Source organism: Oncorhynchus kisutch, linkage group LG25, assembly GCF_002021735.2.
Source record: "Oncorhynchus kisutch isolate 150728-3 linkage group LG25, Okis_V2, whole genome shotgun sequence".
Classification (NCBI taxonomy): domain Eukaryota; kingdom Metazoa; phylum Chordata; class Actinopteri; order Salmoniformes; family Salmonidae; genus Oncorhynchus; species Oncorhynchus kisutch.
In genome coordinates this window covers 30598581-30626197 of record NC_034198.2, presented here as the reverse complement: position 1 = coordinate 30626197, position 27617 = coordinate 30598581, and the positions used below count along the sequence as shown (strand labels likewise).

The 27617-nt window shown below is 45.9% G+C and overlaps 1 protein-coding gene across 2 annotated transcripts in view; it reads left to right on the top strand.

The window, feature by feature from the left end:
- LOC109870031 (proteasome activator complex subunit 4B-like) overlaps nt 1-27617 on the top strand; it is a 77988-nt gene that overhangs the window by 42993 nt on the left and 7378 nt on the right. For both annotated transcript variants that reach the window (XM_031804755.1, XM_031804754.1), the window contains 23 exons: nt 2308-2465; nt 2938-3033; nt 3153-3208; nt 3315-3371; nt 3889-4043; nt 4267-4329; nt 4454-4549; nt 4782-4913; nt 5193-5402; nt 5816-5952; nt 6184-6237; nt 6528-6657; nt 6942-7023; nt 10373-10596; nt 10928-11053; nt 11339-11491; nt 20166-20270; nt 20547-20638; nt 21211-21342; nt 22049-22257; nt 22814-22899; nt 22992-23120; nt 26602-26757. In XM_031804755.1, the coding sequence (XP_031660615.1) occupies nt 2308-2465; nt 2938-3033; nt 3153-3208; nt 3315-3371; nt 3889-4043; nt 4267-4329; nt 4454-4549; nt 4782-4913; nt 5193-5402; nt 5816-5952; nt 6184-6237; nt 6528-6657; nt 6942-7023; nt 10373-10596; nt 10928-11053; nt 11339-11491; nt 20166-20270; nt 20547-20638; nt 21211-21342; nt 22049-22257; nt 22814-22899; nt 22992-23120; nt 26602-26757 (2838 nt within the window). The remainder of the gene's footprint in view (nt 1-2307; nt 2466-2937; nt 3034-3152; nt 3209-3314; nt 3372-3888; nt 4044-4266; nt 4330-4453; nt 4550-4781; nt 4914-5192; nt 5403-5815; nt 5953-6183; nt 6238-6527; nt 6658-6941; nt 7024-10372; nt 10597-10927; nt 11054-11338; nt 11492-20165; nt 20271-20546; nt 20639-21210; nt 21343-22048; nt 22258-22813; nt 22900-22991; nt 23121-26601; nt 26758-27617) is intronic.

The window sequence follows — 27617 nt, the reverse complement described above, 5'->3', positions numbered from 1 at the left end:
AGGGCACATTTGAAGCTGTTACCAGAGAAGCCGCAATATAGCCAATACATTCAGCACCATGAACGGTGGTCAGAAATGAACCCATATAAGTCGATCAGCACCACAGAAGCACAAAGCGGTCAGAAACCACCCTATTTTATCTGCAAATAATAGGTAATAGCCTATATTATAAAACATAAATACATAGATCAATCTCTTGACAGGCACTGAAACACAGCTGATGACCCAGTACATGTTTGCTGAAGTTACGCAGGGGGTCAAAACTGACATACCGCTATGTCAGATGATCTGCCTCCTGCAGAGGCCTATTGCAAAAACACCAGAAAATCAACCAAGTGGAGCATTCAAACAGATGTCTGAAATGGCAGCATGCCTTTTAACAGTATATGATGTGTATGTGCTTACTATTATTCTTATAGCCTAGTTAAACGTATAGGCTATGATGACAATGAAATGGCTCAGCGGCCGTGCACCAGAACATGGTTTCCAAAGACAGATTGATCATAGTCGTAGATTGACAAGCAATGTCAATTAATTATATAGGCTGCCCTTTAAAAATATAAGCTTACTCACTCATTTGATTGGCATTCGACAGGACTTGCGCTCTGTGAAGTCGTTGACTATGGCATTAAAATCCATGGTCCTGGCCCTGGTGTTTTCAATGGACAGAATGGCCAACCCACTCAGTCTCTCCTGTCCCATGCTGCTTCTCAGCTGCTCCCATGATTAAATTATTTTCCGTTTGGAAAAGGAGCGCTCGGCACTGGCTACCGTTACAGGCAGTCACAGAAAGAGCATCGCTGTAACTACTTCCCCAAATGTAGCAGTGACTGAATTGTAATTCAAAATTAGCATCTTGGCCAGGTCTCTCACTGTAGTGTGCTTTGCTATTTCCTTCTTAAAACATTCCCTGAAAAAGAGTAATTGGCCAGGGAAACTTGCTGATATATCTGTAATGTTCAGTCAGCCGGCTGTCTGTCTCGTAGAGCGCATCATCTGCTTTGGCCAGGGTAGTGGGATGGATGGAGTCAAACAGACTCATTGTTGCCCGCAGACTTTTAAATCTGTTTGCTCGTTGGCTCTAAATTGACTCTCCCCATCAGACAGTCGCTCGTCCTCACATAGCTCATCAAAATGACCCCTCGCCTTCCTTCTCCGAGTGTCTTCAAATGTGTTCTGAGCTCCTGTCAGCAAGGGTCTTTGCAGTGACTTTGGCTTTCTCAAAATCCTGTGGGAATCTGGACAGGACCTCTATGTCCTTAGTAGGCTGACCTTCACATTTTCTAAAACCTTAGTCTGCAGAACGACTAAAAGTTCATTTTTTAATTTTCTTTTTCCGTGCTGCTGCATCATCCCTCTCGTCCTTCTTGTCACTTAAAAGCACCATCTTGGTGGGGTCCTTCATTACGTCCACATATCTGTATCTCAGGGTGGCAAGGGACTCATATCTAGATGACCAGCGGGTGGGACACAGTCGTTTTAGTTACATTTTCTGTTTCTGATGCAAAATCAAAAATACCACTCATCATTGACCATCTCTTTATGCTATGCCCGGAGAAGGTGTATAACAGTTCAACAGTATCATAAAACTGTTTAATCGCTGGCACATTTTTGACAGTTGTTGAGAGCCAGGTTAAGACTGCGCCGGTTAAGACCCTGCTCATGTTAGCAGCTCCATCATACCCCTGCCCACCACATTTTGAAATATCCAGCCCATTATCCTCTATGCTGCCAGGATTTTATGTTGAATCTCAGCTACTGATGTGTCAGCAGTCTCCAGAAATCCCCAAAACACTTTGTGATCGTCAGATCTGTGGTGACATTATTTGCATCCCTTATCACGCTCACATAGAGATACACTTGGCTTAACTGGTCTACTTTGGATACATCCGGTGTGGTGTCCATAATAGTAGGATAAAAATGGGGCTTCCTGCATCTCTCCCTGAATGTCACACTTCACTCACGCAGCTAAGCTATAAATCAGCTCATTTTGGATTTGAGGACTGAGGTAGTTAACGGATCCTAAAAGTTATTTCAGAACTGGGTCGTAAAAATGACAGCAGTTCAATTATACTGAGAAAATTCCCACTGTTGGCCTGCCCCAGCTTTTCACGGTGCCATCTGAACGCCGAATTACATGACGTAAGAATGAGAGTTACATTAACTATGCGCTCCAACACCTGCCGCCAGAAATTTGCTGCGTTACTCACATTACTCAACTTTCTCTACTGTAAAAAGACAGTATCGTCTGATATATGGGTTGGCCTCTACTCACGCCCACCACCATTTTTCTCTCTGTGTCTCCAGGATTGGGGTCGTCCGGGGGACCTGTGGAACCTGAACATCCAGTGGCACGTCCCCAGAGTGGAGGAGACCAGCTTTGTGTTCTACGTTCTAGACCTGATCCTACAGCCAGAGCTGCTCCGACTACAGAGATACGCCCAGGGGGAACGGGACATGACCAGGTGAGAAAATGGTCCTATTCATCTGTTATCAAACAGAAGGAAACAGACAAACACAGAAGGACTACATAAACTTTCCCAATTAGAGAAACACGTTTTGCCAGGCCTTTACCAGGTTGAAGACCCATTAAACAGTGTGCCAGCGACTGGTTAAGTCTGGAGTAGACAGGTGGAGGTGCAAGATTAGGATACTGAACATCCAATAATAAGCTAACCTTTTTATGCTCTTCTGAACCAGAAGCAGGAACACCATTTTTTAAACAAGCCTGGGTGTCTACTACACCACTACTTCAGTAATGCACACAGTAGCAAAAACGTTTTGCAATGGACAAGTGTGCTATTGTCTTGAAGAGTTTAGCTGCTACCTCCATTTCAAAACGTTTTCGCCCCGCTGAACACAACCCTGTTCTGCTCTATAATGTGTAGTCAGTGTTATTTGGACCCTGCATGTAACTGTGTTAATTCTGTTTTTCAGGGATGACGTCCTACAGAGTTTGTCCATTGTACAGCACTGCCTTCTGGGAGCAGGTAGCCTGTTGCCCCTGCTGCAAGGAGAGCCCATCCCTGAACTGTGAGTAGGACACATTTAATTTGCAAACAAGTTAATCAATAAAATGTATTTATAAAGTAATTTGTTGTCAGTGTTTAACCAACTGTGTGTTTTAACTTTGAAACCTCTTTCTCCATCAGGGTGACTAGCATGGTGAATCTGGGGGAGACTAACCTCTTCACAGGGATGGCCGATGGTAGGGAGTATTACTAACTACCCTTCTAGTTACCTGTGCTCTGATTTCTTTGTGTGGGCAGTCATATTGTGACTGGGATGCCTCAACTCGCTCTCCCTCCCTGCAGATGTGTCCAGAGAGAACTACAGAGATGCTATCTGCAGAGTGATGAGGCAGCTGCTACGTGAGTAGTGTCCGCTTCCCTTCTGTCGGTGTAACCACAACCCCACCTAACATTACATTCACATCCTCTCTGCCTCTGTAACAACACCACACCCAAGAACAAACCCTTGTCCCCTCCTGTTTTTGTAACCACAACACAACCGCACACCCAACATCAAACTACAGCCAGCCAAACAACTGTTGTTATACCATGTGGCACTTAACACCTCTACCTTCCAGATACTTGTCCTGTCATCGACTGCGGTATTATCATTGTTTTGGCAAGATTACTTTATTGTCCAATGTACACAGATGTCCAACGGGAACTTGTCTTCTGCTGTACTTGGCTTTTCTGCACATGTCCAGATCTAACTAACACAAAGTGTAAACCTATCCAGATCATTTCCCTTCCTATAAGTGTAATGTTTTTTTTAATTGCTTTGTGTTCACCACCTTATGACGCTCTTCACATATTAAGATTGAATAAACCATGTCTAAAACATATCCATGTAATGGTTTGTTCCGTTTTATTTTCTCAGATCACATTCTGGAGCACTCAGAGGACGACACCAAGTCTCTGTTCTCCATCATCAAGATCATCAGTGACCTGCTGCACTTCAAAGGCTCCCACAAACAAGAGTTTGACTCTCGCTGGAAGAGCTTCAACCTGGTCAAGAAGTCCATGGAGAACAGGGTGAGCGATATAGCTAGAACGCCATACTGGAGCCATGGCTGAGATTGTGGTGGAACTCCTGAATGAAGTTTTATTTCTCTTGAGTGAATGAATGCTGGTCATTTACAGCACCCACATACTTATCTGACATATCTTTTGTAAGAGTTGAGTTTGATATTTTTTGTTGTTGATTCTGTTGCTGACCCGTAATCACTTACTCATTTGTCTTCTAATACACCTACAGCTTCACGGCAGGAAGCAGCACATCCGAGCCCTGCTAATCGACAGAGTCATGCTACAGCACGAGGTAGGGTTTCTCTCTCTCTGCCCTCTCTCTGTTCTGTCCATCCTCAAGTGTCTGCTGCTGTCATGGAAGAATCTGTGTGTTTACCCCAGGTTGTAACATAGCCTCTGTGCTTTGTGTTGTCCAGCTGCGTAAGCTAACAGTGGAGGGGTGTGAGTACAAGAGTATCCACCAGGAACTGATGCGGGATCTGCTGCGGCTCTCTACCAGCACCTACAGTCAGGTTAGCTCAGTTTACTACCACAGATGTTTGTTTTAGTAGCTCCAGCAGGTAAACAAAACATTACTGTGGTGAGAGAGATATTTTATCAATCTTGGCTTCTTTTCCTTGATTCCTCTCTCCTCACCACCTCAACACATTAATCTCCTCTGATGTTTTTTGAGGAGGCGGCAAGGAGATAGGATGCAAGGAATCAAGAAACATTTGAGGGTATGTACCTCGTGTGTTCCTCCAGGTGCGTAGCCGGGCTCAGAGTGTGCTGTTCACAGCTCTGGGGACCTATAACTTCTGCTGCAGGGACCTGATCCCCCGTGTGCTGGAGTTCCTGGAGCCAGACCGCTCCGACGTCACACAGCAGCAATTCAAAGTACGACTGGCCTGTTTCTGTCCTGTGTCTCTCTTATCTTGACCACACACATAAACACTCCCCTACCTCATCCACACACACATATAAACATGGTCTAGGCTGGTTATTGCAGATTGATTATTGATCAGTCGATTGATTGACTGACTAAATGACTGACTGACTGACTGACTGACTGGATGATGTAAATAGAGAAATGGAATATAACTTCGAGTCCTCATATTCGCCATCCTTCATTATTTTCCTCATCCTTCCTTACCCCCCTGTCTCTCCTCTCTTCAGGGTGCCTTGTACTGTCTTTTGGGGAACCACAGTGGGGTGTGCCTGGCCAACCTGCACGACTGGGACTGCATCACCCTGACCTGGCCTGCCATCGTCCGCTCAGGACTCAGCTCAGCTATGTCCCTGGAGAAGCCCTCCATCGTCCGCCTGTTCGACGACCTCGCTGACAAGGTCCACCGCCAATACGAGACCATCGGCATCCACTTTGCTGTAAGATACCCTTCCTGCTTTTCCACTGGTGGAAATTGTCATTGCTACCATCTGGTTGTGAATGGTTTGTTCTGATGTAATTTCAACTTGATCTGATTTGTAAACTGAAAGTAAGGATATCATTCCTTCCAACTTTGCCCGCTGGGTTTACTCTCAACTCAACTTCAATGAATGACAAAATGTATATACTATTTCCTGTTAGGCGTATAGAAGTACAGTGTGACATAAGCCTTTGAGAGTAAAGCTTTGTGACTGAATAGGATTCAGACATGTCTCTGAAGTTGGGAATCTACAGGTCATCTATATATTAGTCTGCTTGGCCTGAGATGACCTGTCTTTACCTTCACTAGCTATATATCATATCCTGTATAACATATATAATAATTTATGTTTAAACGAACTCTTTGCTGTAGATCCCGTCAGAATGTCGTGCGGTGGCGGTGCAGCTCCAGACCTCCGGTGTTCCCCTGCCTCAGGACCCTGTCCCCTCAGACCAGGAAGAAGCAGAGGGCCTCAGGAAGCAGGAGGAGAAGAACCTCGACTCAGTTCAGTAAGTACCAGAGGAACACCAGAGGAACAGCTTTCACTGCTAATGAATAAACACTCAATACTGTTGATGAACTGTACACAAAATCTTCAAATTACAGCCCTATTGGTGTCTTATTGCAGTCTAGCAAAGGTCTGCCGTTCCTGTTGTTAAACTCATTTCTCAGTTATGTCTACAGTATAATGTCCCCAGTATAAGCCACTTTATAAGATATTACTGGTCTGTCTCCCTCAGGAAATATGAGAGTCTGGTTGGTGAACTTCTGGACTGCCTCAACGACAGAAACATGTAGGTTCACCTTGTCTCAATGACTGAAACGAGCATAGAAATGTATTGTGTTTAACAGATATGATAGTCTGTTGTATAGAACAAGGGAATCATGTCAGCTTAGTTCCTTACGTTTCTAACTCCAACATTTTCAACTTCCTATTCATCAGTGCACTCTGTAGCAAAACGTTGTGAAACGGAAACCATTTACATCATGTTGTACAAAGATTTATTACTAATGAATATGACCCAGGTAGTGCTTCCCTTTACTCTGTCAAAACGTTTTTCACCCACTGCTCTGCATGTTGCAGGCCCTGGAAGTTTGAGCACAATGCCATTGGATTCATGTCTCTGTTGCTGAGGGATGACCACCCTCTCCCCTCCCCTGCTGTCCTGTTCTTTGTCAAGAGCCTCAACCACGACTCCCTCCTGGTCCGCAAGGTGGGCGCTCCCACACAACTACCACTATCCATACACACACGCGCACTAAACACAGAATCACTAACGGACAGACCCAGTCATGCATTCAGTTTCGTTCACTACATTGAGAGAATCTATTTTGCATGAGAACTCTTCAAGATGGCAGCAGTCAACAACGTTACAGTAAAGTTTCACACATAAATTCACATTTATCTTCACACATCAGCCACGTATGCATAATCGTCGTTATAGTGTTTCATTTTAAGATATAGAAACATATTTCTTGTGTTTATTTCCCCCTCTAGTTGGCGATATCAGCAGTGGCAGGGATCATGAAGCAACTCAAGAGGCCGCATAAAAAAGTACCAGTCAGCCCCAACGAGCTCTGTAAGTACCCACTCTCGAGTTGCACTTCCTGTCTCCTCGCTCACTAGTCCCCTTACCTGTGTTCAAATAGTATTCGTTTCAAGCTGTACTTGATTGGGCTTGCTCTGGTGCAATGGAACCAAAGGAATAGTCCCAAAATTGCAAACCCTTTCCATCTGGCACTTCAGGTAGGCTCTAAAAGTGTTTCAATCAAATGTATTTATAAAGTCCTTTTTACATCAGCAGATGTCACAGTGCTGATACAGAAACCCAGCCTAAACCCCCAAACAGCAAGCGATGCAGATGTAGAAGCACCTACAGTACCAGTCAAAAGTTTATTTATTTTTACATTGTAGAATAATAGTGAAGACATCAAAACTATTAAATAACACATGGAATCATGTAGTAACCAAAAAAGGTGTTAAACAAATCAAAATATTTTATATTTGAAATTCTTCAAAGGAGTCACACTTTGCCTTGATGACAGCTTCGCACACTCTTGGCATTCTCTCAACCAGCTTCATGAGGTCAGTCAATCCGGAAAATGTCAATATCTTTTCTTCAAGTGCAGTCGTAAAAACCATCAAGTGCTATGATGAAACTGTCTCTAATGAGGACCCCCACAGGAAAAGAAGACCCAGAGTTACCTCTGCTGTAGAGGATAAGTTCATTAATTACCAGCCTCAGAAATTGCAGCCCAAATAAATGCTTCACAGAAGCAAGTAACAGACACATCTCAACATCAACTGTTCAGAGGAGACTGTGTGAATCAGGCCTTCATGGTCAGTTTGTTGCAAAGAAACAACTACTAAAGGACACCAATAAGAAGAGACTTGCTTGGGCCAAGAAACATGAGCAATGGACATTAAACCGGTGGAAATCTGTCCTTTAGATGAGCTGCCTATGTGTGGTTCCCACTGTGAGATGAGCTGCCTATGTGTGGTTCCCACTGTGAGATGAGCTGCCTATGTGTGGTTCCCACTGTGAGATGAGCTGCCTATGTGTGGTTCCCACTGTGAAGCATGGAGGCGGGGGTGCTTTGCTGGTGATAAGCTCTGATTTACAGTGCCTTGCGAAAGTATTCGGCCCCCTTGAACTTTGCGACCTTTTGCCACATTTCAGGCTTCAAACATAGATATAAAACTGTATTTTTTTTGTGAAGAATCAACAAGTGGGACACAATCATGAAGTGGAACAACATTTATTGGATATTTCAAACTTTTTTAACAAATCAAAAACTGAAAAATTGGGCGTGCAAAATTATTCAGCCCCTTTACTTTCAGTGCAGCAAACTCTCTCCAGAAGTTCAGTGAGGATCTCTGAATGATCCAATGTTAACCTAAATGACTAATGATGATAAATACAATCCACCTGCGTGTAATCAAGTCTCCGTATAAATGCACCTGCACTGTGATAGTCTCAGAGGTCCGTTAAAAGCGCAGAGAGCATCATGAAGAACAAGCAACACACCAGGCAGGTCCGAGATACTGTTGTGAAGAAGTTTAAAGCCGGATTTGGATACAAAAATATTTCCCAAGCTTTAAACATCCCAAGGAGCACTGTGCAAGCGGTAATATTGAAATGGAAGGAGTATCAGACCACTGCAAATCTACCAAGACCTGGCCATCCCTCTAACCTTTCAGCTCATACAAGGAGAAGACTGATCAGAGATGCAGCCAAGAGGCCCATGATCACTCTGGATGAACTGCAGAGATCTACAGCTGAGGTGGGAGACTCTGTCCATAGGACAACAATCAGTCGTATATTGCACAAATCTGGCCTTTATGGAAGAGTGGCAAGAAGAAAGCCATTTCTTAAAGATATCCATAAAAAGTGTTGTTTAAAGTTTGCCACAAGCCACCTGGGAGACACACCAAACATGTGGAAGAAGGTGCTCTGGTCAGATGAAACCAAAATTGAACTTTTTGGCAACAATGCAAAACGTTATGTTTGGTGTAAAAGCAACACAGCTCATCACCCTGAACACACCATCCCCACTGTCAAACATGGTGGTGGCAGCATCATGGTTTGGGCCTGCTTTTCTTCAGCAGGGACAGGGAAGATGGTTAAAATTGATGGGAAGATGGATGGAGCCAAATACAGGACCATTCTGGAAGAAAACCTGATGGAGTCTGCAAAAGACCTGAGACTGGGATGGAGATTTGTCTTCCAACAAGACAATGATCCAAAACATAAAGCAAAATCTACAATTGAATGGTTCAAAAATAAACATATCCAGGTGTTAGAATGGCCAAGTCAAAGTCCAGACCTGAATCCAATTGAGAATCTGTGGAAAGAACTGAAAACTGCTGTTCACAAATGCTCTCCATCCAACCTCACTGAGCTCGAGCTGTTTTGCAAGGAGGAATGGGAAAAAATGTCAGTCTCTCGATGAGCAAAACTGATAGAGACATACCCCAAGCGACTTACAGCTGTAATCGCAGCAAAAGGTGGCGCTACAAAGTATTAACTTAAGGGGGCTGAATAATTTTGCACGCCCAATTTTTCAGTTTTTGATTTGTTAAAAAAGTTTGAAATATCCAATAAATGTCGTTACACTTCATGATTGTGTCCCACTTGTTGTTGATTCTTCACAAAAAAATATGTTTGAAGCCTGAAATGTGGCAAAAGGTCGCAAAGTTCAAGGGGGCCGAATACTTTCGCAAGGCACTGTATTTCGAATTTAAGGCACGCTTAACCAGCATGGCTACCACAGCATTCTGCAGCGACACGACCATCTGGTTTGCGCTTAGTGGGACTATCATTTGTTTTTCAACAGGACAGTGACCCAACATACCTCCAGGCTTGTGTAAGGGCTATTTGACCAAGAAGGAGAGTGACGGAGTGCTGCATTAGATGACCTGGCCTCCACAATCCCCGAACTCAACCCAATTGAGATGGTTTGGGATGAGTTGGACAGCAGAGTGAAAGAAAAGCAGCCAACAAGTCCTCAGTATATGTGGGAACTCCAAGACTGCTGGAAAAGCATTCCAGGTGAAGCTGGTTAAGAGAATGCCAAGAGTGGCTACCTTGAAGAATCTCAAATATATTTTGATTTAACACTTTCTTGGTTACTACATGATTCCATATGTGTTTCATAGTTTTGATGTCTTCACTATTATTCGACAATGTGAAAAATGGTAAAAATAAAGTAGAATGAGTAGGTGTGTCCAAACTTTTGACTGGTACTGTATTTGAAAGTAAACAAATACTATTTGACCCCAGGTGTGATTATAACAGCTATACAGCATGTATCTCAACTTCTCTCTCCTCTCCTGATGATATGATAGCAGGAGACAGGCCTGATAACCAGTGGCTCCAGTATAACAGTAGCAGTCTGGTCCTCTCACTGCCTCTCTCCCTCTACCAGGTGGTCTAAAGGAGCCGGCTGGTATGATAGCAGGAGACAGGCCTGATAACCAGTGGCTCCAGTATAACAGTAGCAGTCTGCCTCGTACCCAGCAGGACTGGGAGGGCTGTACATTCGTAGAGAAGACCCACTGGGGATACTACAGCTGGCCACAGAAACTCATGATGTACTCTCCCTCTGAGGAGCAGCCCAAACAGGGACTGACCAGAGAGGAGATGACAGAGGTGAGGAGATGACACGGCACACACACACAATGACCACAGTCTAATTCGCTACCCTTGTCCCGAAGTGTACACTTGGACACTCCTCCCTGATTGATGTGAAATGACTGTATTAGTGTAGGGAATATGGTGGAAACTCCCTCCAGCCATGCACGCTTTCGATACAATGCTTTTAAATGTATGAGCAGGAGTGAACAAGTGCACACTTCTGGCTGAAGGGTAGATAATCAGAATGCAGTCTCTCACTCTTTGAAAACGCTATATAACATCCTCTGCTGTAAAATGTGATATCTCCAGTCCACTGTAATAACAGTTTCTTCTTCTCTCCTTCCAGCGAGAGCAGATCATCTACGACCACTTTTCAGACCCAGTGTTCATCAACCAGCTGATTGAATTCCTCTCTCTGGAGGACCGGAAGGGCAAGGACAAGTTCAGCCCCCGCAGGTTCTGCCTTTTCAAGGTGAGGGAGAGAGAGATCAGACCCTGAGATCAGACCCTCCCAATCTGAGGTATTTCCTGAACCTTCATTAATACCTTGTTCTCAATCCCGCCTCTTGTTCAAAACATCGGAGGACGTGAGTTCTCTCTTCATAGTCTATTCGCTTCCGTCTGACATTTTGAAAAGGAGACTGCAAGGAACGAGGCTGCGAGGAACGAGGGAAGGATAAACCCAGGAGGGGGGTTTTGTAAGCCAATTTTTTGGGCTTCCTTAGCTCTGTCTTATTGACACTCCTCTATCTTTCAGGGTCTGTTCCGTAACTTCAACGATGCCTTCCTGCCCGTGCTGAAACCACACATGGAGCGTCTGGTGGCTGACACACACGAGAGCAAACAGCGCTGTGTAGCAGAGATCACTTCTGGACTGATCAGAGGCAGCAAGCACTGGCGCTACGGCAAGGTAGGAACGAACACACACACACTGGAGCCAGGGCAAGGTAGGAACGAACACACACACACTGGAGCTACGGCAAGTTAGGAACGAACACACACACTGGAGCTACGGCAAGGTAGGAATGAACACACACTGGAGCTACGGCAAGTTAGGAACGAACACACACACTAGAGCTTTGGCAAGGTAGGAATGAACACACACTGGAGCTACGGCAAGTTAGGAACGAACACACACACTAGAGCTTTGGCAAGTTAGGAACGAACACACACACTAGAGCTTTGGCATGGTAGGAATGAACACACACACTAGAGCTTTGGCAAGGTAGGAATGAACACACACTGGAGCTATGGCAAGGTAGGAATGAACACACACTGGAGCTACGGCATGGTAGGAATGAACACACACACTAGAGCTTTGGCATGGTAGGAATGAACACACACACTAGAGCTTTGGCATGGTAGGAACGAACACACACACTAGAGCTTTGGCAAGTTAGGAACGAACACACACACTAGAGCTTTGGCATGGTAGGAATGAACACACACACTAGAGCTTTGGCAAGGTAGGAATGAACACACACTGGAGCTACGGCATGGTAGGAATGAACACACACACTAGAGCTTTGGCAAGGTAGGAACGAACACACACACTAGAGCTTTGGCATGGTAGGAATGAACACACACACTAGAGCTTTGGCAAGGTAGGAATGAACACACACACTAGAGCTTTGGCATGGTAGGAATGAACACACACACTAGAGCTTTGGCAAGGTAGGAATGAACACACACTGGAGCTACGGCATGGTAGGAATGAACACACACACTAGAGCTTTGGCATGGTAGGAACGAACACACACACTAGAGCTTTGGCAAGGTAGGAATGAACACACACACTAGAGCTTTGGCAAGGTAGGAATGAACACACACACTAGAGCTTTGGCAAGGTAGGAATGAACACACACACTAGAGCTTTGGCAAGGTAGGAATGAACACACACACTAGAGCTTTGGCAAGGTAGGAATGAACACACACACTAGAGCTTTGGCAAGGTAGGAATGAACACACACACTAGAGCTTTGGCAAGTTAGGAATGAACACACACTGGAGCTTTGGCAAGGTAGGAATGAACACACACACTAGAGCTTTGGCAAGGTAGGAATGAACACACACACTAGAGCTTTGGCAAGGTAGGAATGAACACACACACTAGAGCTTTGGCAAGTTAGGAATGAACACACACTGGAGCTTTGGCAAGGTAGGAATGAACACACACACTAGAGCTTTGGCAAGGTAGGAATGAACACACACACTAGAGCTTTGGCAAGGTAGGAATGAACACACACACTAGAGCTTTGGCAAGGTAGGAATGAACACACACACTAGAGCTTTGGCAAGGTAGGAATGAACACACACACTAGAGCTTTGGCAAGGTAGGAATGAACACACACACTAGAGCTTTGGCAAGGTAGGAATGAACACACACACTAGAGCTTTGGCAAGTTAGGAATGAACACACACTGGAGCTTTGGCAAGGTAGGAATGAACACACACTGGAGCTACGGCAAGGTAGGAATGAACACACACACTAGAGCTTTGGCAAGGTAGGAATGAACACACACACTAGAGCTTTGGCAAGGTAGGAATGAACACACACACTAGAGCTTTGGCAAGTTAGGAATGAACACACACACTAGAGCTTTGGCAAGGTAGGAATGAACACACACACTAGAGCTACGGCAAGGTAGGAACGAACACACACTGGAGCTACGGCATGGTAGGAATGAACACACACACTAGAGCTTTGGCATGGTAGGAACGAACACACACACTAGAGCTTTGGCAAGTTAGGAACGAACACACACACTAGAGCTTTGGCATGGTAGGAATGAACACACACACTAGAGCTTTGGCAAGGTAGGAATGAACACACACTGGAGCTACGGCATGGTAGGAATGAACACACACACTAGAGCTTTGGCAAGGTAGGAACGAACACACACACTAGAGCTTTGGCATGGTAGGAATGAACACACACACTAGAGCTTTGGCAAGGTAGGAATGAACACACACACTAGAGCTTTGGCATGGTAGGAATGAACACACACACTAGAGCTTTGGCAAGGTAGGAATGAACACACACTGGAGCTACGGCATGGTAGGAATGAACACACACACTAGAGCTTTGGCATGGTAGGAACGAACACACACACTAGAGCTTTGGCAAGGTAGGAATGAACACACACACTAGAGCTTTGGCAAGGTAGGAATGAACACACACACTAGAGCTTTGGCAAGGTAGGAATGAACACACACACTAGAGCTTTGGCAAGGTAGGAATGAACACACACACTAGAGCTTTGGCAAGGTAGGAATGAACACACACACTAGAGCTTTGGCAAGGTAGGAATGAACACACACACTAGAGCTTTGGCAAGTTAGGAATGAACACACACTGGAGCTTTGGCAAGGTAGGAATGAACACACACACTAGAGCTTTGGCAAGGTAGGAATGAACACACACACTAGAGCTTTGGCAAGGTAGGAATGAACACACACACTAGAGCTTTGGCAAGTTAGGAATGAACACACACTGGAGCTTTGGCAAGGTAGGAATGAACACACACACTAGAGCTTTGGCAAGGTAGGAATGAACACACACACTAGAGCTTTGGCAAGGTAGGAATGAACACACACACTAGAGCTTTGGCAAGGTAGGAATGAACACACACACTAGAGCTTTGGCAAGGTAGGAATGAACACACACACTAGAGCTTTGGCAAGGTAGGAATGAACACACACACTAGAGCTTTGGCAAGGTAGGAATGAACACACACACTAGAGCTTTGGCAAGTTAGGAATGAACACACACTGGAGCTTTGGCAAGGTAGGAATGAACACACACTGGAGCTACGGCAAGGTAGGAATGAACACACACACTAGAGCTTTGGCAAGGTAGGAATGAACACACACACTAGAGCTTTGGCAAGGTAGGAATGAACACACACACTAGAGCTTTGGCAAGTTAGGAATGAACACACACACTAGAGCTTTGGCAAGGTAGGAATGAACACACACACTAGAGCTACGGCAAGGTAGGAACGAACACACACACTAGAGCTTTGGCAAGGTAGGAATGAACACACACACTAGAGCTTTGGCAAGGTAGGAACGAACACACACACTAGAGCTTTGGCAAGGTAGGAATGAACACACACACTAGAGCTTTGGCAAGGTAGGAACGAACACACACACTAGAGCTTTGGCAAGGTAGGAATGAACACACACACTAGAGCTTTGGCAAGGTAGGAATGAACACACACTGGAGCTTTTATTTTTATTTTTTATTTTTATTTCACCTTTATTTAACCAGGTAGGCTAGTTGAGAACAAGTTCTCATTTGCAACTGCGACCTTGCCAAGATAAAGCATAGCAGTGTGAGCATACAACAAAGAGTTACACATGGAGTAAACAATTAACAAGTCAATAACACAGTAGAAAACAAAGGGGGGGTCTATATACAATGTGTGCAAAAGGCATGAGGAGGTAGGCAAATAATTACAATTTTGCAGATTAACACTGGAGTGATAAATGATCAGATGGTCATGTACAGGTAGAGATATTGGTGTGCAGAAGAGCAGAAAAGTAAATAAATAAAAACAGTATGGGGATGAGGTAGGTGAAAAGGGTGGGCTATTTACCAATAGACTATGTACAGCTGCAGCGATCGGTTAGCTGCTCAGATAGCTGATGTTTGAAGTTGGTGAGGGAGATAAAAGTCTCCAACTTCAGCGATTTTTGCAATTCGTTCCAGTCACAGGCAGCAGAGTACTGGAACGAAAGGCGGCCAAATGAGGTGTTGGCTTTAGGGATGATCAGTGAGATACACCTGCTGGAGCGCGTGCTACGGATGGGTGTTGCCATCGTGACCAGTGAGCTGAGATAAGGCGGAGCTTTACCTAGCATGGACTTGTAGATGACCTGGAGCCAGTGGGTCTGGCGACGAATATGTAGCGAGGGCCAGCCGACTAGAGCATACAAGTCGCAGTGGTGGGTGGTAAAAGGTGCTTTAGTGACAAAACGGATGGCACTGTGATAGACTGCATCCAGTTTGCTGAGTAGAGTGTTGGAAGCCATTTTGTAGATGACATCGCCGAAGTCGAGGATCGGTAGGATAGTCAGTTTTACTAGGGTAAGCTTGGCGGCATGAGTGAAGGAGGCTTTGTTGCGGAATAGAAAGCCGACTCTTGATTTGATTTTCGATTGGAGATGTTTGATATGAGTCTGGAAGGAGAGTTTGCAGTCTAGCCAGACACCTAGGTACTTATAGACGTCCACATATTCTAGGTCGGAACCATCCAGGGTGGTGATGCTAGTCGGGCATGCGGATGCAGGCAGCGACCGGTTGAAAAGCATGCATTTGGTTTTACTAGCGTTTAAGAGCAGTTGGAGGCCACGGAAGGAGTGTTGTATGGCATTGAAGCTTGTTTGGAGGTTAGATAGCACAGTGTCCAAAGACGGGCCGAAAGTATATAGAATGGTGTCGTCTGCGTAGAGGTGGATCAGGGAATCGCCCGCAGCAAGAGCAACATCATTGATATACACAGAGAAAAGAGTCGGCCCGAGAATTGAACCCTGTGGCACCCCCATAGAGACTGCCAGGGGACCGGACAGCATGCCCTCCGATTTGACACACTGAACTCTGTCTGCAAAGTAATTGGTGAACCAGGCAAGGCAGTCATCCGAAAAACCGAGGCTACTGAGTCTGCCGATAAGAATATGGTGATTGACAGAGTCGAATGCCTTGGCAAGGTCGATGAAGACGGCTGCACAGTACTGTCTTTTATCGATGGCGGTTATGATATCGTTTAGTACCTTGAGTGTGGCTGAGGTGCACCCATGACCGGCTCGGAAACCAGATTGCACAGCGGAGAAGGTACGGTGGGATTCGAGATGGTCAGTGACCTGTTTGTTGACTTGGCTTTCGAAGACCTTAGATAGGCAGGGCAGGATGGATATAGGTCTGTAACAGTTTGGGTCCAGGGTGTCTCCCCCTTTGAAGAGGGGGATGACTGCGGCAGCTTTCCAATCCTTGGGGATCTCAGACGAGATGAAAGAGAGGTTGAACAGGCTGGTAATAGGGGTTGCGACAATGGTGGCAGATAGTTTCAGAAATAGAGGGTCCAGATTGTCAAGCCCAGCTGATTTGTACGGGTCCAGGTTTTGCAGCTCTTTCAGAACATCTGCTATCTGGATTTGGGTAAAGGAGAACCTGGAGAGGCTTGGGCGAGGAGCTGCGGGGGGGGCGGAGCTGTTGGCCGAGGTTGAAGTAGCCAGGCGGAAGGCATGGCCAGTCGTTGAGAAATGCTTATTGAAGTTTTCGATAATCATGGATTTATCAGTGGTGACCGTGTTACCTAGCCTCAGTGCAGTGGGCAGCTGGGAGGAGGTGCTCTTGTTCTCCATGGACTTCACAGTGTCCCAGAACTTTTTGGAGTTGGAGCTACAGGATGCAAACTTCTGCCTGAAGAAGCTGGCCTTAGCATTCCTGACTGACTGCGTGTATTGGTTCCGGACTTCCCTGAACAGTTGCATATCACGGGGACTATTCGATGCTATTGCAGTCCGCCACAGGATGTTTTTGTGCTGGTCGAGGGCAGTCAGGTCTGGGGTGAACCAAGGGCTGTATCTGTTCTTAGTTCTGCATTTTTTGAACGGAGCATGCTTATCTAAAATGGTGAGGAAGTTACTTTTAAAGAATGACCAGGCATCCTCAACTGACGGGATGAGGTCAATGTCCTTCCAGGATACCCGGGCCAGGTCGATTAGAAAGGCCTGCTCACAGAAGTGTTTTAGGGAGCGTTTGACAGTGATGAGGGGTGGTCGTTTGACTGCGGCTCCGTAGCGGATACAGGCAATGAGGCAGTGATCGCTGAGATCCTGGTTGAAGACAGCGGAGGTGTATTTGGAGGGCCAGTTGGTCAGGATGACGTCTATGAGGGTGCCCTTGTTTACAGAGTTAGGGTTGTACCTGGTGGGTTCCTTGATGATTTGTGTGAGATTGAGGGCATCTAGCTTAGATTGTAGGACTGGCGGGGTGTTAAGCATATCCCAGTTTAGGTCACCTAACAGAACAAACTCTGAAGCTAGATGGGGGGCGATCAATTCACAAATGGTGTCCAGGGCACAGCTGGGAGCTGAGGGGGGTCGGTAGCAGGCGGCAACCGTGAGAGACTTATTTCTGGAGAGAGTAATTTTCAAAATTAGTAGTTCGAACTGTTTGGGTATGGACCTGGAAAGTATGACATTACTTTGCAGGCTATCTCTGCAGTAAACTGCAACTCCTCCCCCTTTGGCAGTTCTATCTTGACGGAAGATGTTATAGTTGGGTATGGAAATCTCTGAATTTTTGGTGGCCTTCCTGATCCAGGATTCAGACACAGCAAGGACATCAGGGTTAGCAGAGTGTGCTAAAGCAGTGAGTAAGACAAACTTAGGGAGGAGGCTTCTGATGTTGACATGCATGAAACCAAGGCTTTTTCGATCACAGAAGTCAACAAATGAGGGTGCCTGGGGACATGCAGGGCCTGGGTTTACCTCCACATCACCCGCGGAACAGAGAAGGAGTAGTATGAGGGTGCGGCTAAAGGCTATCAAAACTGGTCGCCTAGAGCGTTGGGGACAGAGAATAAGAGGAGCAGGTTTCTGGGCATGGTAGAATATATTCAGGGCATAATGCGCAGACAGGGGTATGGTGGGGTGCGGGTACAGCGGAGGTAAGCCCAGGCACTGGGTGATGATGAGAGAGGTTGTATCTCTGGACATGCTGGTAGTAATGGGTGAGGTCACCGCATGTGTGGGAGGTGGGACAAAGGAGTTATCAGGGGTATGAAGAGTGGAACTAGGGGCTCCATTGTGAACTAAAACAATGATAACTAACCTGAACAACAGTATACAAGGCATATTGACATTTGAGAGAGACATACAGCGAGGCATACAGTAATCACAGGTGTTGAATTGGGAAAGCTAGCTAAAACAGTAGGTGAGACAACAGCTAATCAGCTAGCACAACAACAGCAGGTAAAATGGCATAGACTAGGCAACGGGGCCAACAGATAAAACAAACAAGCAGAATGGAGTACCGTGATTAATGGACAGTCCAGCGTGCATCAGCTATGTAGCCAAGAGATCAGTGTCCAGGGGGCAGCGGTGGATGGGGCAGGGAAGCTGGACTGGCGAGTGTTATCCAGGTTAAAAAAAAACTAACAATGACTAAATAGCTTGTAGCTAGTTAGCTGGTTAGCTTCTGGAGGTTCTTGAGTGTGTTCTAAAAATAAATAAATAAATAATAGCGATTCCGTATCACATTGGGTGAGGCAGGTTTCCGGAAGGTATAAACAAATTAAAAGTCAAAAGAGATAGAAAGTAAATATGGGTCCGGTGAGCGTTTGGGACGCGGCGATTCAGGCGGTTAGCAGGCCTGTGCTAACAAGCTAACAGTTTGTAAGCCCGGGCTAGACAAGGTAGCAGTTAGCGGACCGGAGCTGGACAAGCTAGCAGTTAGCAGGCCGAATTAGCAAGCAGGGAGATAGCGAGGGCTAGAGAGTTAGCCTTTGGGGGACGTCGCGATGGGGTGAGTCTGTTTATTCCTCTTCATGCGGTGACATCGATAGACCGGTCGTGGGCCCGGGTATTGTAGCTCAGGAGTATGCTACGGTGGTAGCGCAGGCCGGGCTAGCTTCAAGCTAAGTGGGTGGAAACGCTAGCCAGGGGTAATCATCCGGGGTTGCGGTTTAGCTAGATAGCTAGTGAAGATCCAGCTGAAAAATCCAGCTGAAAAATGTTCAGTTTGCTGTGGGAATCCGGGGATGAATCCGGGGATGAAAAATAAATAGGTCCGTTATGCTCTGGTTAGAGTCGCGTTGTTCGAACTGGCGAGAGCTTTCCGAACTACAGGTTAGCTGATGACCGGTTAGCTGAAGACCGCTAGCATAGCTGGTGGTTAGCTGGCTAGCTTCAGTTGAGGGGTTCCGAAGTAAATATAAATACTTTAGGAAAAATAGCTACATTGGGTGAGGCGGGTAGCAGGAGAGTATTTGGAAGCTTAGGTTTAGCAAAATGTTTTTAAAGGGATAGCTATGTAAAAAACGAAAAAAATAAACAAAATATACAGGGACACGACACGACAGGACGACTTACTGCTACGGCAAGGTAGGAACGAACACACACACTAGAGCTTTGGCAAGGTAGGAACGAACACACACTGGAGCTATGGTAAGGTAGGAACGAACACACACGAGCTACGGCAAGGTAGGAACGAACACACACTGGAGCTACGGCAAGGTAGGAACGAACACACACACACACACTCTGGAGCTACGGTAAGGTAGGAACGAACACACACACACACACACTCTGGAGCTACGGCAAGGTAGGAACGAACACACACTGGAGCTATGGCCAGGTAGGAACGAACACACACTGGAGCTATGGCCAGGTAGGAGAGAGATGCATAGACCATGGTCAAATGCGCGTGCACACACCAGACTCAAGCAGTACTTTACATTTCTCCACTTGCCAGGCAAATAAGAACGTGTGTGTATGTCTGACTTACTTGGATAAATAAAAGTTAAATATTTTTTAAGTTCTTGACCTTTGACTCTGGACCTGTGTTCCCCTGCCAGGTTGAGAGTCTGTGGGAGCTGCTGTGTCCTCTGCTTCGTACAGCACTGAACAACATCACTGTAGAGACCTACGCTGACTGGGGCACCTGCATCGCCACTGCCTGTGTAAGCCTCAAGCCCTCATCTCATTCAGCAGTCCATTTCTTTCAGCTTCTTTCTCAATCAGTAGTTCCTCCATTCCCAAATGCATCCTCTCTCCTTGCTTCTTTCCCAAAACGCATTAGAGGAGAAGGCCAGAACGGGAAGGACCTTGGATCTTCTCTTCCAATGCATTTAAGGAGACGAGGAGTGAATGCAGGAATGGGGAAAGACTGTCCCATCTGACATGATTCTGTTTCCCTGCATCCACATCTTTGACCTTTGTGGTTTTGTGTGGCACAGGAGAGCAGAGACCCCAGGAAGCTCCACTGGCTGTTTGAGATGCTGATGGAATCTCCAGTCAACGGGGAGGGGGGATCCTTCGTAGACGCCTGGTGAGGAGAAACTTTACCAACGCTTGAACTGTCAGATAGACAGGCAGCTCTCTGTACAGTCTTTCTCCTAGATTATGAACTGTCAGATAGACAGGCAGCTCTCTGTACAGTCTTTCTCCTAGATTATGAACTGTCAGATAGACAGGCAGCTCTCTGTACAGTCTTTCTCCTAGATTATGAACTGTCAGATAGACAGGCAGCTCTCTGTACAGTCTTTCTCCTAGATTATGAACTGTCAGATAGACAGGCAGCTCTCTGTACAGTCTTTCTCCTAGATTATGAACTGTCAGATAGACAGGCAGCTCTCTGTACAGTCTTTCTCCTAGATTATGAACTGTCAGATAGACAGGCAGCTCTCTGTACAGTCTTTCTCCTAGATGATGTTCCATGCACACACAAAGGCCCCCAAAGCAACAATCAGGCTCTTGTCAATTGAAACCAATAAAAAACAAACTATTTTAGGTGGGGGGTGGCAGCAAAAGAGCTAGGCAGTGTAGCCCCCCACATGTACAATGGTAGGTAGGGGAAACACTTTCTTTTTGTGTTAGTGTGTATAACTCTCCTCTCTCCAGTCGTCTGTATGTGCTGCAGGGGGGCCTGGCTCAGCAGGAGTGGAGAGTCCCTGAGCTGCTCCACAGACTGCTGCAGTACCTAGAGCCCAAACTCACACAGGTCTACAAGAACGTCCGCGAGCGCATCGGCAGGTAGGACCTCTCTTACATCCATTGACCGAACACTGATGCAGTATTTTAAAAGTATACTATCGATATACTTTTCAAATGGCGTATTTCCACTAACACTTACCCCCCAGTGTTTTACCCAAAAGGCTGACTTGTTTCCACCTCCACGGCCTGGCCCCAGGTTCTCACTGGGAGCTAAGGCCCTGGCCTCTGGTACTTTTCATTTACTTAACAATGGTTGACTGTGAACATGGATGAATACCTTCCATGGTTAACAACTAGTCACAACGAACTGTCTTGATGATGCAGAGGTTGTTTATTCGGCTCTTCACAAGTCCTCAGTTACAGCCCTGTCTATATGGAAACACAGTTCCCAAAAAACAACACTAGAGCCCACGTAGTCATAATCACTGGCAACACACTGGGGGTGTAATGGAAACCGCCCAAAAGATGATGGTAAGGGACTTCACACACCCACCATCATGCTCTCTTATTGTTCTCCTCCCTCCCTCTCTGTCCTCCCTCTCGCTCTCTGTCCTCCCTCTCGCTCTCTGTCCTCCCCCCTCTCGCTCTCTGTCCTCCCCCCTCTCGCTCTCTGTCCTCCCCCCTCTCGCTCTCTGTCCTCCCCCCTCTCGCTCTCTGTCCTCCCCCCTCTCGCTCGCTGTCCTCCCCCCTCTCGCTCGCTGTCCTCCCCCCTCTCGCTCGCTGTCCTCCCCCCTCTCTTCTCCAGTGTCCTCACCTACATCTTCATGATAGACGTCAACCTGCCGTACACTCAGCCCACAGCCTCGCCTCGCATCAAGGAGTTCACAGAGCGGGTACTGCTGCGCCTCAAACCCCTGACGGAGGGGGACGAGGAGATCCAGAACCACGTGGTAGAGGAGAACGATGTGGGGGAGCAGGACGAGAGGACACAGGCCATCAAACTACTGAAGACAGGTACGACCCCTAACCCTAGCACAGGCCGTCAAACTACTGAGAACAGTTACGACCCCTAACCTTAACACAGGCCATCAAACTACTGAAGACCGGTACGACCCCTAACCTTAACACAGGCCATCAAACTACTGAAGACAGGTACGACCCCTAACCCTAGCACAGGCCATCAAACTACTGAAGACAGGTACGACCCCTAACCCTAGCACAGGCCATCAAACTACTGAAGACAGGTACGACCCCTAACCTTAACACAGGCCATCAAACTACTGAAGACAGGTACGACCCCTAACCCTAGCACAGGCCATCAAACTACTGAAGACAGGTACGACCCCTAACCTTAACACACACCATCAAACTACTGAAGACTGGTAAGAGACCAGAGGATAGGGAGAGCGAGAGCATATTGATGATGATAATCCCAGTTGTAAAGCAAAAGAAAACAGTCTCCGTACATACAAGATCAATGCACATTTGTAATTTTAATGTGTCAACCTTTCGGTTACAATGACCTTTGTCAGAGCATACAATGTAATAAAGGTTTTCTATTTGTTTCCAGTACTCAAGTGGCTGATGGCCAGTGCTGGACGCTCCTTCTCCACGGCTGTTCCAGAGCAGCTCCAGTTGCTGCCACTGCTGTTCAAGGTGGGTGGGTCAAGGAAGGAAGACACCTGGAGAGGAACCAGACTCAAAGGGGGAGGCCTATCCCTAATCCCTCTTCACTCTTCCTGTTGTAGATCGCTCCGGTAGAAAATGATGACAGTTATGATGAGCTGAAGCGGGACGCTAAGACCTGTCTGTCTCTGATGTCCCAGGGACTGCTCTACACAGAGCAGATACCACTGGTCCTACTGGCCCTGCAAGAGGTAGGGACACGCATGCTATGCAGGTGGTAGGTCACCACACACAAACGTGCACGCAGTGTGGGAGGTGAGTCACTGGGCCATGCGCCTTTCATTTCTGACACACACACACTTTTTCCACATTTTGTTACATTACAGCCTTATTCTAAAATTTATTAAATAAATAAAAAATCCTCAGCAATCTACAATACCCCATAATGACAAAGCAAAAACAACAGGTTTTTAGATTTCTTTGGGGCCTTGACAATTTTGTCGGAGCTCTATGGACGTTTCCTTTGACCTCATGGCTTGGTTTTTGCTCTGACATTCACTGTCAACTGTTGGACCTTATATAGACAGGTGTGTGCCTTTCCAAATCATGTCCAATCAATTGAATTTACTACTGATGCACTCCAAACAAGTTGTAGAAACATCTCAAGGATGATCAATGAAACAGGATGCACCTGAGCTCAATTTCGAGTCTCATAGCAAAGGGTCTAAATATTTATGTAAAGAAGGTAAAGTTTATTTTTAATACATTTGAAATAATGTTTGAACCTGTTTTCACTTTGTCATTATGGGGTGTTGTGTGTAGATTGATGATCTTTTTTAATTTAATCAATTTTAGAATAAGGCTGTAACAAAATGTGAGAAAAGACAAGGGGTCTGAATGCTACCTGACGGCACTAATTAAACCAGTAGGCCTATAGGCTGTACCTACGCTGCGTTGTATGCCTCCTGCTTAAATCTGAGGAGTAAAAAACAGCGTAGGCTATTCCATTCAAACAACTAGACCCTATGCACACATTGTAATCAAATTCCAAATCTTACTTGGTGCATTTCAAACTTCTTTTGTGTGGTGCAGCCGGGAACAAGTTCTGTCCGATGGCGAGTGGTGTGGTCGATGAATCAGATTTGGAGGATTGTTTATCTCTCCAGTTTGGGAACATTTTGGCTTTCTAATATAAGCAAAAATGTATTGAAGTTTGTAGGATAACAACTAAATGTATTTATTAGACCATTTCATTCATTTGTCCAAGATAAAAAGACATGCTTAAGTGATTCAAATTTTCCTTCAACTTTCTGAAGCGGCAACAGCGTGTGAAATCCCCCGTCTGTGTGCGATTATGCTAATGACTACGGTCTTCTGGTAGATGGAAAGGCTCTCCCAAAAAGCTACAAAGTAGTCGATGCTGACCTGGCAGAATGATACCAGGATTATTTACATCACTTCAGTGGTGATTTGTTCAGAAAACTCTGCAATCACGTGTGCTACAGAAACTACGCTAACCAAGCAAGGCTCTTGCTGGTGTGCAACTACATTGCTTTATTTAACTAGGCAAGTCCGAACAAATTCTTATTTACAATGACAGCCTACCAAAAGGCAAAATGCCTCCTGCGGGGACGGGGGCTGCGATTAAATATGAATATAAATATAGGACAAAACACACATCCCGACGAGAGACAACACAAAACTACCTGAAGAGAATCCTGAGACAACAACATAGCAAGGCAGCAACACATGACAACACAGCATGGTAGAAACACATGACAACAACGTGGTAGCAGCACAAAACATGGTACAAACATTATTGGGCACAGACAACAGCACAAAGGGCAAGAAGGTAGAGACAATACATCACGCGAGGCAGCCACAACTGTCAGTAAGAGTTTTCAGTTAAGTTCAAGGGTATCTAAACCCAAAAATGAATATTTATTTTCACCAGAACACAACATTGTCTCCTGATGGGGTTGAAACATTGTTGTGGGCTTAGAACCTCCAATTGTCTCCTGATGGGGTTGAAACATTGTTGTGGGCTTAGAACCTCCAATTGTCTCCTGATGGGGTTGAAACATTGTTGTGGGCTTAGAACCTCCAATTGTCTCCTGATGGGGTTGAAACATTGTTGTGGGCTTAGAACCTCCAATTGTCTCCTGATGGGGTTGAAACATTGTTGTGGGCTTAGAACCTCCAATTGTCTCCTGATGGGGTTGAAACATTGTTGTGGGCTTAGAACCTCCAATTGTCTCCTGATGGGGTTGAAACATTGTTGTGGGCTTAGAACCTCCAATTGTCTCCTGATGGGGTTGAAACATTGTTGTGGGCTTAGAACCTCCAATTGTCTCCTGATGGGGTTGAAACATTGTTGTGGGCTTAGAACCTCCAATTGTCTCCTGATGGGGTTGAAACATTGTTGTGGGCTTAGAACCTCCAATTGTCTCCTGATGGGGTTGAAACATTGTTGTGGGCTTAGAACCTCCAATTGTCTCCTGATGGGGTTGAAACATTGTTGTGGGCTTAGAACCTCCAATTGTCTCCTGATGGGGTTGAAACATTGTTGTGGGCTTAGAACCTCCAATTGTCTCCTGATGGGGTTGAAACATTGTTGTGGGCTTAGAACCTCCAATTGTCTCCTGATGGGGTTGAAACATTGTTGTGGGCTTAGAACCTCCAATTGTCTCCTGATGGGGTTGAAACATTGTTGTGGGCTTAGAACCTCCAATTGTCTCCTGATGGGGTTGAAACATTGTTGTGGGCTTAGAACCTCCAATTGTCTCCTGATGGGGTTGAAACATTGTTGTGGGCTTAGAACCTCCAATTGTCTCCTGATGGGGTTGAAACATTGTTGTGGGCTTAGAACCTCCAATTGTCTCCTGATGGGGTTGAAACATTGTTGTGGGCTTAGAACCTCCAATTGTCTCCTGATGGGGTTGAAACATTGTTGTGGGCTTAGAACCTCCAATTGTCTCCTGATGGGGTTGAAACATTGTTGTGGGCTTAGAACCTCCAATTGTCTCCTGATGGGGTTGAAACATTGTTGTGGGCTTAGAACCTCCAATTGTCTCCTGATGGGGTTGAAACATTGTTGTGGGCTTAGAACCTCCAATTGTCTCCTGATGGGGTTGAAACATTGTTGTGGGCTTAGAACCTCCAATTGTCTCCTGATGGGGTTGAAACATTGTTGTGGGCTTAGAACCTCCAATTGTCTCCTGATGGGGTTGAAACATTGTTGTGGGCTTAGAACCTCCAATTGTCTCCTGATGGGGTTGAAACATTGTTGTGGGCTTAGAACCTCCAATTGTCTCCTGATGGGGTTGAAACATTGTTGTGGGCTTAGAACCTCCAATTGTCTCCTGATGGGGTTGAAACATTGTTGTGGGCTTAGAACCTCCAATTGTCTCCTGATGGGGTTGAAACATTGTTGTGGGCTTAGAACCTCCAATTGTGTTGTTTTTCTATTAAACAAGTTTGATTTTGAGACTGAAAATCTGAAACGTGGAGTAACTGAATTAGGGGGTAAATTGAAAACGTTATAGGGTCCTACATTCTATGCCTCATCTATTCCTTTCTTAGTTTTGCATGTTTTACCCCAAAAAATTTAACCTGCTGTACCGACACTGAACCGTGACCCCAAAACGTCAGATGCGTACCAAACCAGGGGTTTGGTGAACCTTTACACCCATAGTTGTTGTTTTGTAATTAACATTCTATGTTCTCTTCCAGATAGCGGGCAGCAGTTCGTGGCATGCTCGCTACACGGTGCTGACGTACCTACAGATCATGGTCTTCTACAACCTGTTCACCTTCCTGAGCAACCAGGGAGCCGTCAACGACGTCAGAGCACTGGTCATACGCCTGCTGGAGGACGAGCAGCTGGAGGTAACGCGCACAGGCACAGACACACACACACACAGACGTGTACTGTACACACACACACACACACAGACGTGTACTGTACACACACAGACACAGACGTGTACTGTACACACACAGACACAGACGTGTACTGTACAGACACAGACGTGTACTGTACACACACAGACACAGACGTGTACTGTACACACACAGACACAGACGTGTACTGTACACACACAGACACAGACGTGTACTGTACACACACAGACACAGACGTGTACTGTACACACACAGACACAGACGTGTACTGTACACACACACAGACACAGACGTGTACTGTACACACACACAGACACAGACGTGTACTGTACACACACACAGACACAGACGTGTACTGTACACACACACAGACACAGACGTGTACTGTACACACACACAGACACAGACGTGTACTGTACACACACACAGACGTGTACTGTACACAGACACAGACGTGTACTGTACACACACACAGACACAGACGTGTACTGCAGACACACAGACACAGACGTGTACTGTAGACACACAGACGTATACTGTACAGACACACAGGAAATTGATGTAGAAAGGGAGTTGAACAGGCATGAGTGGATGATCATTATACAGAACAAAGACATGGATATGTAGACTGATTAATGCCAGATAACATCATGGCTGAAAGAGCGGGGACAGAGCAGTGTGGGGAGGTAGGCCTATTGGTTACAGATCACATTGTGTAATTGCTGAGCAATCTGTCACAGAGTGTGGGGGGGTGCTCACAGGCCCTTTCCTCCCTGTTTTACACTTCTATGTATGTAGGGATTAGGCACTCTTCCTCCCTCTGTCTACCTCCTCTTTCTCCCCTT